Source organism: Plodia interpunctella, chromosome 6 (genome assembly GCF_027563975.2).
Source record: "Plodia interpunctella isolate USDA-ARS_2022_Savannah chromosome 6, ilPloInte3.2, whole genome shotgun sequence".
Taxonomy (NCBI): domain Eukaryota; kingdom Metazoa; phylum Arthropoda; class Insecta; order Lepidoptera; family Pyralidae; genus Plodia; species Plodia interpunctella.
In genome coordinates, this window is record NC_071299.1 from 5,133,826 (window position 1) to 5,146,664 (window position 12,839).

A 12,839-nucleotide genomic window follows, 5' to 3' on the forward strand; every position below is an offset into this window, starting at 1 on the left:
TCGATCGATTGTTTTTATATGTGTGTGGCTTTTGTGGTGTAGGAACGTACTTTTTGCGTTGTGCGTGCCGCGGGAAACATCGATCGATAGTTCGATCGAGTGGGTTTTATAGGTTCAATTTAGTTAAAGCATAACAAGTGATTGAAATTAGTAATGTTAATTTATGATTTTTGAAAAGAATCTAAACAATATGCATCTACACATAATATTCTGCTTGCCTTTATTTCTTTATGTATCCAGTGAATTTGTATGGAAACATCATAACAACGAAGAATTAATTTTAGTTTTGGAAGAGATTCATGAGAAATGTCCAAATATAACTAGAGTATACTCTCTTTCTGAACCTTCGGTCCGCAACGTTCCCCTCTATGTCATAGAATTTTCGGACAATCCAGGATTTCATCAAGCCTGTAAGTATTGTAGTAGGTACATTCTTAAACTACCGACATTCATTCAATAAATAAAAAAATAATTATTATTTAATACAGATAAACCAGAGGTAAAATATATTGGAAATATCCATGGAAATGAAGTGCTTGGTCGAGAATTACTCTTGGGATTAGCTGATTACTTGTGTGAGCAATATTTGAAATGGGATCTCAGCATTATAGCACTCATACACAGCACTCGTATTCATCTACTACCATCAATGAACCCAGACGGCTGGCAACTAGCTACAGATACAGTATGTGTATTTTTATTACAATTCTTTATGTTTTTTATACATTACACATTGTTAATTTTAGTTGTATGGAGTAAATAAATACCATGATTTGTATGTAATACAATATGTTATGAAATTCTGCCCTTATTAATTTTTTATTTTTATTTTTAGGGTGGTAAAGATTTTCTAATAGGCCGTAATAACAATCACTCTGTAGATTTAAACAGAAATTTCCCGGATTTGGATGCTATAACATTTGAGTTCGAGCGTCAGGGTGTCAATCATAATAATCATCTGTTGAAAGATTTGGCTCGCCTTGCTGAACCTGTGAGTATAAACTTGATATAGGTCTGTCAATTCTAAGCAAACAAAAGAAAAAAATATTAATAAATAGCTTAGTCAAAACTTTTCTCAAACAAAAATGAAAAATTTTTCTTTTTTTTTTGTCAAACACCACTTTTCTGAAGTTTTATCATGTCCCATAGTTGGAGCCTGAAACCCGAGCTGTTATGCGATGGATTATGTCTGTCCCATTCGTTTTGAGTGCAGCTATGCATGGAGGGGACCTAGTGGCCAACTACCCTTACGACGCAAGCCGTAGTGGAGCTCCCGTGTCTGAGTACTCTGCAAGCCCTGATGATGACACTTTCAGGTGCCGTTCATACATTTAATTCAACATTTATTGTAATATGTCTTCTGTTTTTTTAAATATATTCCTATTTTTCATATACTGACTAGGTGTTGCCCATAGCTCCGCCTGCGGTAGCGTATGTTTGATCCCTATGTGTTATTCCAAGTTATATTCTACTTGTGTACCAAATTGCGTAAAGGATAACAAACATGCACACGTACATCCTCACAAATTTTTTTATTTATAATCTTGGTATGATTAGTTTGGATTTGTAGTAGGTACTTATTTTGGTAATAAATAGGTTTTTATTGTTTACTTGAACTTCTTATGTGCAATAATAATATGAATAAAGTTAATTTATTTTACGTGAACAATCAGCTTCGCGTGTTTTCGGTAGACACGAAAACGTGCCAGTTCTTCAGATATTACCAGTTGGTATATATTCCTTACTCAAAAAGTTTCTAGATTAGTAATTTTGTGTTTGATTGAATAAAAAGGAAAAGGACAACGACAAAATAAGCGACCTGTTCCTTCCTTTGGAATACTAGAACATCCAGTAATATTACAGAGGTATCTGTAGACTTTTAAACTAAAAAATAACTGTTTTGAATAGGGAACTGGCCTTGACGTATGCGTATGCGCACGCGGATATGGCATCAGCGACCAGGAGAGGGTGTCACACCAACAGTCAAGAAGGTTCGTCGTATAACTTCGGCAAGCAAGGCGGCGTTACCAACGGTGCTGCTTGGTATAGTTTAAAAGGAGGTATGATACATTGCGTAATTTTAGATTGTTCAAATAGATTTGTCATGCCTGGTTTCACGGATTTTTACTTGCTCAAATCTTTACTTATCAGAGATTGTAGAATGCAGAGACATAAGTACCTCTCTGCATTCTAAAATTTCGAGTATAAATATAAAAGAAATAATTTTTGTATAGTCTTGTTTCAAATTTGTTCAATTATTTCCATGTTTGTGAAAATACTATTTGCGTGGCACCCGCGATAAAGGCGAAACAATAACGACTTCCTGCATATTTTTATTGCTTTAATTGTGGAGAAGCAATTTTAGTAAACAAGTGTACTTAATTATTTATTGATTCTTTGTGACATTACACGCATGTTGTTTGAGGAAGTGTACGAAGCAGGAAGTATCTGGAGTGAGCTATTTGCCGTCCATTGTGCACTGGCATTTAAGCACGGTTTATCCGCAAGCGGCCGTGAGGCTTGGTCGCCTTAGCAATGCTAATTTTAGCGTTTGTCCATTCTGTTATTAAGCGATGACTTTTTAAAGTGTTTTTTTAGTCGTTCAGTAACAATAGCACGTCAGCCATTTATTTATGGTAATGATAATTACAATGACAGAAAATGCTATTTTCATTTAAAAATAGTAACTCGTAAATGTTTGTATTTAGTTAAGCATTCTGAAACAGATCAATATATAACAATTTCCTTAAATCTACAGGTATCATTGTATCTTTGGAATGATTTTAAATATACATGATTTTAAGAATTTCACAAATTGACAGGCGATATCATGTGGACTTTTTTTTCAGTAGAGAAAATTGGCACGGTTAATATTTTTTTCAGGCATGCAAGATTTCAATTACCTAGCAACAAACGCATTCGAAATCACTCTGGAACTGGGCTGTGAGAAATACACGCCGGAAGAAAAGCTAGCTGAAGAGTGGGAGCGGAATCGGGAGGCGCTGCTAGCTTACATATGGAAAGCGCACGTGGGCGTGAAGGGGCTGGTTAGCGATGACTCTGGCTTCATCCAAAACGCGGTCATCTCCGTCGTCAACATCACCGGGCACAATCCGCGGCCCATACGCCACGACGTTACCACAGGTTTGACATTTTATTTATTTTATCAGCATTTCGGCCACAAGAAGTCTTCTTCCAAAGATTTCCACAAATACCTATTGAAAGCAGCTTGTACAAATGGCGGACACAATGCTAAAAACTTTCTATGTCTACCTTGATTTTCGGGAAAAACTGCAATATAAATTAATTAAATTTTATTGTATTGTCTATTACTGAGCATGCGGCTTCGCCCGCATTTGTTTTACATTCGTATAGCACTTTTAACTATGCCTTTCTTGCGAAATTTTAAGAAGATATTTGAGTAAATACAGAATGCTGAACTTAAACCAACTCACCTTAACATTTTTCATATTAGTTGGAAGCACGTTGGAAGTTAGTTTGGAAGATAGTTATAACCCACAGCCCATAAGCCACGTTACTACAGATTGACATTTTATTGTATCATCAATATTCAACACGTTGAGAGCGTGTTTTTTGGCATTTCACGTAATTTTGTATTCTTGATCTTATTTCATAGTCATAATATGAAGTTATGTTATCATATAGAGTCCAGTTATTGGCACGCTCGCTAGCGATGCTAAAGGTACCTACGCCATGTGGTTTTACCAGGTGCGTGTCCTTTTGAAGCCGTACTTTGTAATGTCAAATATGCTTAATTTATGGTTAAGTTAACATACTTTTCTTAAGCTTTTTAAATAATGAGATGAATAAATTCTGGAATCGAGCGATAGTTCACTGGTTGAGGGTTACAATTCTCATTTAAATTCCAATTTATTAAAATATATATAAATATTATTTTCAAAAATTAATATTCACATAGAAATTATGATGTCGTCAAATTAGGAAAGTTATAGACGTGATTAAGGCTAATAGATTCAACTATTTCCTTGCAGCCGTTGCGGGGCGACTCGTTTATTGCGTTTCATTAGGTTTCGTTGTATTCTCTGTTGACATTTTGAATGGTCTTATCAGAATATTATGTATACCGAATTGTAAACTCAATTGTTAGTTATGAATATTTGAAATATATAATAATTAATTATAACTCACGACAAATATGACGCAAAAATAAAAGCAGACCTACGATTATTAAAAAAGAATAACTCTACCATATATTTGACACCAACTGACGACAAAGAAATATATAAAATAATTAAATCTTTAAATAACACGGCCTCTGTGGGCTATGATGAAATCTGTACCAAAATTATAAAGGCCTGTGCCTATGAGCTTTCCCCACTAATAGCACATTTAATAAACCTCTCCCTAGAAAGTGGCATATTCCCACCTAGTTTTAAGCATTCTATTGTAAAGCCCTTGTACAAAAAAGGTGACGAGGATGATGTGAATAATTACCGACCTATAACGTTAATACCCATCTTATCAAAAATCTGGGAAAAGGTTATACATATAAGGTTAATATCGTTTTTTGATAGATTCCAAATTATAAGACCTGAACAACATGGTTTCCAGAGGGGAAGGTCTACGACATCGGCTTGTTTTTCATTTGTTAAAGAAGTTGCTCAAAATATGGATAGAAGAGTCCCAGTAACCTCTGTTTTATTTGACATGACCCGAGCTTTTGATTTCGTTTGCCATAAAACTCTGTTGGCTAAACTAGAAATATATGGTATCCGCGGTAGGGCTTATGATCTCATTGCTGATTACTTAGAGGCAAGAACCCAATGTGTTGAAATAAATAACTTCAATGAGGAATTAGAGTTTGCCTCATTCCGATCTTCAACTACAGCAAATAGAGTCGGTGTGCCGCAAGGCAGTGTGCTGGGGCCTCTTCTGTTCATTCTCTACATAAATGAATTGCCAGAAATCACATCATACCCTTGTACACTGTTTGCTGACGACTTATCTATTGTTATAAACAAAAAACCAGGTTGTAATTATGAAAAAGAAATTAATGACACTATATGTAAGACAGTAAACTGGTTGGAGTCCAATAATTTATATGTTAACTTGGCAAAAACTACCTATTTGCAATATATTAATAAAAATGGTAGACCTCAAGACCTGTCCATAACGTATAATGGAGAACAAATTGCAGAGTGTGTTTCGACAAAGTTTCTAGGAATCACAGTTGATAAACATTTGTCGTGGAAAGAACACGTTGAAAACGTGTGTCAAAAAATAAACCGGTTTGTTTATGCTCTATATCGGTTAAGGAACACTTGTGGCCAAGAAACAGCACTCCTTGCCTACCATGGCTATGTTTGCTCCATTTTACGGTATGGACTCGTCGTTTGGGGAAATTCAGTGGATTTAAATGATGTCTTTCTTATACAGAAAAAATGTGTGAGAGCTTTATGTGGCGCTAGACCATTGGATAGCTGTAGACAATTATTTCAGAAATTAAAAATTTTGACATTAGTTTGTATGTACATATTGGACATTTGTATTTTTGTAAAGATGAATTTAGAATTATTTACAAAGTTGCCGTACCCTTCTGGATTAAGATACCCAAATCGTTTAGTTGTACCACCTCACACTACCACGTCTTTTAGAAAAAATAGCTATAATATGGCGGTAAAGATATACAACCATTTGCCAGAGAGTTTAAAGTCACTGCCATTTACGAAGTTTAAAAAACAACTTCATACTTTTCTGGTCACCCATTGTTTTTACACCATTGACGAGTTTATTAGTTTTAAATTTTGACATAAGGTAGCGCCCTCAAATTTATTTATTTTATTATGTTGACTTCATTTTTTAATCCTTGACATATTTTTATTTTATTTTTTATTTAATTTTTAATATACCTAACCTAACATTTGATTATTAATTAACTAGAACTTTTTATGTATTTTTAAATAAATAACTTTAAACATTTGCATGCCAATTGTTGGCGCAACACGCTTGTCCGATTTAAAGACATATTTGTCCTATACATGTATATATACCGTGTTTGTGTGCAAATAAATATTTCATTCATTCATTCATTCATTCATTCATTCATTCATATAATGGGCTCGTTTGCAAGTTTATATGTTTCGTCTCACCACCATAGCGTTTGATTTTAAAATACCGGTTTGTTAAATGTATGTCATTATTATTTAGAGTACAGTGAGTCAATTTCTATGATTTCACATTTTTGGGAGTCAAAAAGCATTCCTAATATACTTTAATGAGAAAAAATGTAAATCGCGTAATGAATAAAACATAGACAATTTAATTATTATATCTGGTTATTTACATCCTATATGTATTTTATTTAAGTCAAGTAGCCAATTTTTAAACTGTGGTACAGGTGTGTTCGGGGATTACTACCGGCTTTTAACTCCGGGGCACTACGAGGTGACGGCGCATCACCCCGGCTACTTCCCAGTGTCGCGCGCGGTCACCGTCCCGCATTACCAAAACACCGCCATCGTGCTCAACTTCCGGCTCGAGGTTAGTCCACTCTTGTCTCACACGTCTCTCTCTCTCTCTCTCTCTCTCTCTCTCAGCTTGTTTCCCGGTTGCTTTCAGGGCTGTGGAGAAGCTCGGAGTCCGCGTAAAAATTAAATCTTTTGAAGATTTGGCTCTGTTTTCTAACTGGTCGCTTGCCTGAATTCCATCTCCTTCGGAATGGAGGTGGATACCTATCAGCTGCCAAGTCTATGTGTCCCTTTGTCGTCTCGAACGATATCCACGGGAGGACATGGAGTATCCACACTATTCTAGGGCGGAAGAACATGTCATATGTTTTCAGAGACATTGCAACAGCTGTAACCTCACCATTACGTTTGATGTTTTTGAAATACCCCGGAGTTTTGGTGTAAAAAATACCCTTTATTATGTACCCTGTTAATTAAAGTTAATTGTTACCAACTCGCCTATCGCAAACTATTCGCATACATCCAAAATATCCAAATTCTCAAAAACTGGCTGAGATCGGTGCAATTTTATAATTACATGATGATTTTATAATTTCAACCCTATGGAAAGGAATTTTAACATAATTAACATATTCTGTCCAATTTGACAGTTCAGGTTTATTGCTAACGTGACCTCCCTAAATATGTCAAACTTATGTAAATCTCGAGCTCTCAGCCATTTGTTATAACGAAATTCTAAAATCAAACGAGTTTTCATATAGCAACAGCGTTGCGGCCTAAACATTAGCTATTTTTGTTTGTACCTACATCTATTGTACCTTGTTTTCTGCTATTGTGTAATGATGACAGGGTTATGTGTGCCTATGCAACATCTTTTCTTTTAATAATAACATGAAATTATGTTGCGATCATTTCTTGGTAGTTGCATTCGATGCTACGAAGTCTGCTTGTCGTATTATTTATAAATTATTTTATTTATAAAGAAATAAATTAATGTTTTAAAAATAATAAAAAATATAAACAATTGCTTTTTTTTCGACTTTTAATCTAGATTACTACTGATTATTACAAAATAATATACTTTAAATATTTATGTAAACGATATTTTTTTATAGTGGCGTTAATTAAATATGTGATTGGAATTACTTAATTGTACCAATTTTAAAATGTAGATCACCTCCAATTATGCAAGATGATGTGCAAACTGTCGATTTCGTGAATACTTGAATACAGAGCGGATAGGAACGTGTTTGTGACAAGCAGGTCATGTGTTTAATCTAGTTATTTGTTGGTCTCACGTAAAGACGAGTCGTGTGACGTCACATCATCTAAAGTTCATACGATCCAGTTTGACGCAAGTCCGCCCACTGGGGTGTCGCAGCGTGGGTGGAAGGGTGGGTTTATCAATTGTATTTTATCGATACATATACGGTATCGGTGCGATAATAACGCAGGAAGTGTGATTATCTTTTTTGATTTAAGCACATCGTTAGAGGAAATAAATGGATGGTCGGGTGAAGTTTTGCTTTTATGGTTGTTTCAGCCAAATTAAGTCAAACATCCATCTCGTCGTCATCGTGTTTTAAACACTCCAACATTTTCGACTTCCTAATAATCTTCCTAGTAATTGTTTCAATCAAAGCTTTAATTAAATACCAATTTAAGTATATTTAATATGTCTGGAAAGTATGTATAATATGGCTCAGTGGCATGTTTACTAAGTTTTTATACTGTACTCAAGTTTCTTTTTTGTAGCCTATGTTATGTGCCCAACTGCTCATAAATTATACTATTACTATTAAAACGAAAAATATGTTTATGTATTATTATTTATTTAATGTTTTTTTTTTTAATAATATTTAGCCGACATCGAACTGGTTCGACGACGCGACCGAGTTCGGTCAGTTCCCGCGCGGCGCCCGCGGCGGGCAGGCGCGCATCTACAAGCGCTCCATCTTCGACCAGGTCGTCAACACCATGCTGGATGAGGAACCTAAACAAAATGTACACTGAATATTACATTCGACACCCGAACACATTCTGCTACGACGATTATCCACAATCACATTCCAATCTTGATTTTTAACTCTCCATAATGTCACTTGCTAATGTTTTCAAATGATCGAATTTTATCGACAAGAATTTTGGCATATTTTAATAATTTTGTTGAATAGCTGTAAGTAGTGACACCACGGTTTGCTTGGAAAGAAGAATAGGTCTAGTTGTAAAGGGTGGAAGATATTATAATATGTGCATTAACATAGAATTATTTAAACAACTTTAATTAACCGATAACCGTTTATATATCTATGTCGATTGAAAATATGCATGTAGTTTTGAGATCAAATTTTTGTTTTGTGATCACAACGTAGAAACCAAAATGTGTAAATATTTACAAGATATTGGATACTCGTGGTAGCGCTATGTCCACAAGTTGTACTACATTCCATATGGTAAACAAGAGTTAGTAAATTTTTTAGTGAAGTACATTCGTAAACCCAGCTCTTCGAGTGCCATAGACGTAAATAATATTATTCTATAGTTACCTTATTTGTATCATATTTAAATGATTTAGAAAAAGAAATAATTCTTGTCTAGTTTTATTGTGTTCTTTATATTTTAAATGTTTCTAGTCCAACTTTACCTGTTTTTTTCTAGGCTGCACTGTATGTATATATTATAGGTAGTGTTTGTGTAGTCAATGAGAATTAAATATACTATTTTTTAACTTTAAGATGAATTGCTGTTTGTAGTAAATTTAAAATATGTACATCTAAACTTAAATCATGTTCAAAAAAAGGTCCTCCTTTTACTTCTACTAATGAAAAAAACGAGCTATGAACTAGAACAATCTAAAATTACATTTTACAATTCTTGATACTACAAAAATATTGTTTTAATAGATTTTTAATAGACAAAAATAGATGATCTCAAAATAAACATTATTAATGGTAATTTTACGACTTTTGATTAAGTGTGGTTTTCAGACCAATTTTAAAATAGCACTAATAATACGTTGACTAAAAATATCTTCTAACAAAAATACCATTCAATAAACAAACTCCTCTTCATGGCATTTCCTCCCGCGACTTCAAAACCAGATGCATTTCTAAATTGTTAAAATGTAATAACATTTTATTTTGTTATCACATTTAAAGAATTTTATAAATTTTAAGTAATGCCAATATTAATCTTATCTATTGTAAATGTGTAAGAGTGTTAAACACTAATAAAGTATTGTGGTTTGTGTGCATCTAGAATTTTAATCTTTCCAAAGTCTGTATACATGGGTTTCCATAGTTCGTAAAACTGAACTGAACAGTGTTTTCTGGTGTCCCATAAGGTCCTCTATATTGTAAATAATAATACTAAGTTATTATTATTCTATAATCACGATAAATTACATTTATAAAAAAATACATCATCATTTCCAAGACACCGAAGACGTGTCATATATACTTGTTGTTCGCATAATTTTCAATGTATAGTTAAAAGAAACACTATAATTGTGTTAAAGTATTTAATATTTCTCACAAAAGCTCGCAGTACAAACGAAAGAATGAAGTAAGATTGCGCCTCTGAAATACTCAAAAATAAATGTATTTCTAAAAATAACGACATAACTTTTTCTACTGCCTATAATAATAATACTAATATTTACATTTAGTATTAAATCAGAGACGCAAAGTTACATGGCAAGCACTTTATTACAATTGCACACACACGCATATCAAGTGATCCAAATGTAAAAACAACTCGTTTCAAATGTTTCTTTTACATAGGTACACTCATTCAAGTTTATTCATGTATTACATAAGTTAGTTTTTACTATTAATTAATATTAACACAGTTGTGATGTGGTATATAGCCGTTTTATCAATAGGTATGTTGACTTGACACAAAAGTTCTTAATTTTACAAGAATTTAATAATCGCATGACATATTCCACTGGATTTATTTTAGATAACAAATATTTTTTTCGTATCAACTCTACTTGAATATCTTGCATCAATTAATATAATTCTTATACTACTTAAATGTCCTTACATTTTCACACGTTTATGTAAAAATATATCCAAAAAATACTTAAGATACCTTAGTTAGTAGCACTAAATTGGACGGTTTCGTTGCGTGCATCAGGTATTTGTTTTCATTTCAAATATAGTATAAATCTTATATAATAGGCTTAAAGACCACTAGGGTAGGTACATGAGATTACATAAATGGCACAAGTTAAATTCATATTCTCGTGAAGTCAGCTGCGGTATTGGGTAACATAATATTAAATCTAATTTTGCTCGGTATAACAAAGCACCATTTGTTCACTTTTGTGTTGACATTCACATATACTTTAGAAAACATCTAGGTTTATATTACGTACAAAACTTTTTCATCTTGCTAAGGTGTGACCTATATTCTTCAATGATTTACTCAGAGATGGCTATACGCCGGGCAAAGAAAAAAAAAATGGTTTCAGGGACTTAAAAACACCCTAATAAGTGTAACACATTCGTTAATGTGACACTTTAAATCTGTTACATAACTATTTTTGTAACAATTGGTTGTTTTAAACCTGTTTTGCACTTAACACTTATGAAACTGTAACAGATATACTTTTCTGTTTGAATCTGTTGTAATATATGTGTTTAAGTATATACTATTATATCAACACTTCTAAATATGTTTAGTTGAATATAGATTTTAAATCTGTAAATCGTGTCATGTCAGATTTTTAACATGGGTTACAATTATTTTCTGTATAACTAGAAACAGAAATGAAAATCACTATTCGGACACCGTTAAGTCCCTGCCCGGTTTATGCCCAGGTGTAAATACATCTCTGCTCATAGTTACTAACCCTCTCATTCATATAGAAAGTGAAAGGATAATTAAAGTATCTTTTGTCTCCTTCTGTATCAATGATAAATATTTTTTTAACATCAGTATGCTTTAACTTTTTATGAATATAAGAGGGTAAACCTACACCTGTCGGTTAGTGTCTGTTTCGATGCATCCCAGAGTGTCTGCTTCCAGGCCTGGACTGGACTATCGCATAGTGGTCGCTGTTGTCCGATACGGATCTGACAAAACAAAAACATTTAGGAATAGTCTTATGTAAAAATATGGTTATAATTATAAACCTGTAAGCAAGGCATTTGTTATGAGTGTGGTGGTGATTGAAGCTTGTGAATTTTGATGAATCGTGATAATGTTTATGTTCAAAACAGGTTGAGTTAGGAAAATTTATAAAATACAATGTATTATTTGCAAGATTTCCCAAGCTTTATGTAGTGTTATTGATTTGATTAATTTTAAATTGCAACCGAAAGTAAATTCAGTCGCGTATACTTTGATTCGACTATTTTGATCTGGTCCACACGTCACTGCAACTAGAAGATAGAACGCAAATTTAAAATTTCATATTTCTTAGTATAAAAATATTTAGGGCCAATTTCACTACTTTTTGATAAAACATGATATTGCAGTCAATCAGATAAAATAACTGCTAGATAAATCTGCCTCATGTGATTTGCCAATTAGCGCTATTTAATTATGATATGTTGCAACTAACTGATACTTTATCAGCAAGTATATAAGACTTAGTATCTGCTGTACTTAGTGCAAATTGTTGTGCTTTATTGTACTGAAACCAATATAACGATTACATTTTGAGCGTAGGTTATGCACACCTATTAACGGTTGGTTACATACAGAGACGGTGGGCAATGGTAGGTAATGATGCGCAATGTTAATGTTACCTCGCCGAGTGTATAGTTGAGGAGGGATACCTGCCGCCGTACTGGCTTCCGTGCCAGCTCCGGTACGGGTCGTAGTCCTCCACCACCGACGGGTCCTTCTCGATCACCTGAATAGAAGAGGCACATACAACACTTTTTTAAAATAAATTTACAATAAAAACTATTACAACTACTCTATAGCAATAGGTGAAGAAGGCTCAGTGTTACGCTGAACGAAATACCCTGAATTTGTCTACGTATTCAAAGGCCTGTTTCACATTTTTCTAAAAAAATATCTTGTTAACGGACTGATAAACTGCCTACTAGATAAATTTGTCTCAAGCTATTTGCCGGTCAGCCCTATCTAACTTAACTGAAACACAATTTTTAACGCTATCTCTTCGACATGTTACATACAGGCAATCGGATACTTTATCAGCAAGCGATGAAACAGGCCCTTAAGTCTATATAAAGTCTCACATCAGTCCTAGCGCAGGAGCAGGTCATGGCGGTGCAGAGGAAGCAGTTGACGAGCAGCATCACCAGGAACATGACCCCGAGCGCGATGGCCAGGTACAGCAGCCACAGCGGGCGGACGCCCGTCTCCGCACACATTACCACTACAATAGGTTTCAGAATCATTAGCTCAAAT

The 12,839-nt window shown here is 34.0% G+C and overlaps 2 protein-coding genes across 5 annotated transcripts in view; one reads left to right on the plus strand and one right to left on the minus strand.

Annotated features, from left to right (window-relative positions):
- Positions 1-9: 9 nt before the first annotated feature.
- On the plus strand, positions 10-9,702 carry LOC128670516 (carboxypeptidase E-like). Its single transcript, XM_053746239.2, has 8 exons — positions 10-410; positions 489-685; positions 836-991; positions 1,150-1,316; positions 1,909-2,060; positions 2,884-3,144; positions 6,380-6,522; positions 8,313-9,702. Exons 1-8 carry the CDS (start codon positions 164-166, stop codon positions 8,460-8,462), a joined length of 1,473 nt encoding a protein of 490 aa, XP_053602214.1. The 5' UTR covers positions 10-163; the 3' UTR covers positions 8,463-9,702.
- Positions 8,380-12,839, minus strand: part of LOC128670517 (uncharacterized protein) — a 21,983-nt gene continuing 17,523 nt past the window's right edge. Inside the window, exons 9-12 of one of the 4 annotated variants that reach the window (XM_053746243.2) lie at positions 12,668-12,807; positions 12,239-12,315; positions 11,434-11,530; positions 8,380-8,442 (exon numbers count right to left, since the gene is read on the minus strand). In XM_053746243.2, the coding sequence (XP_053602218.1) occupies positions 11,443-11,530; positions 12,239-12,315; positions 12,668-12,807 (305 nt within the window). In that variant the 3' untranslated portion in view covers positions 8,380-8,442; positions 11,434-11,442. Of the gene's footprint in view, positions 8,443-9,955; positions 11,531-12,208; positions 12,316-12,667; positions 12,808-12,839 lie in introns of those variants that run through there. The other 3 variants (XM_053746241.2, XM_053746242.1, XM_053746240.2) reach the window with 3 other exon arrangements.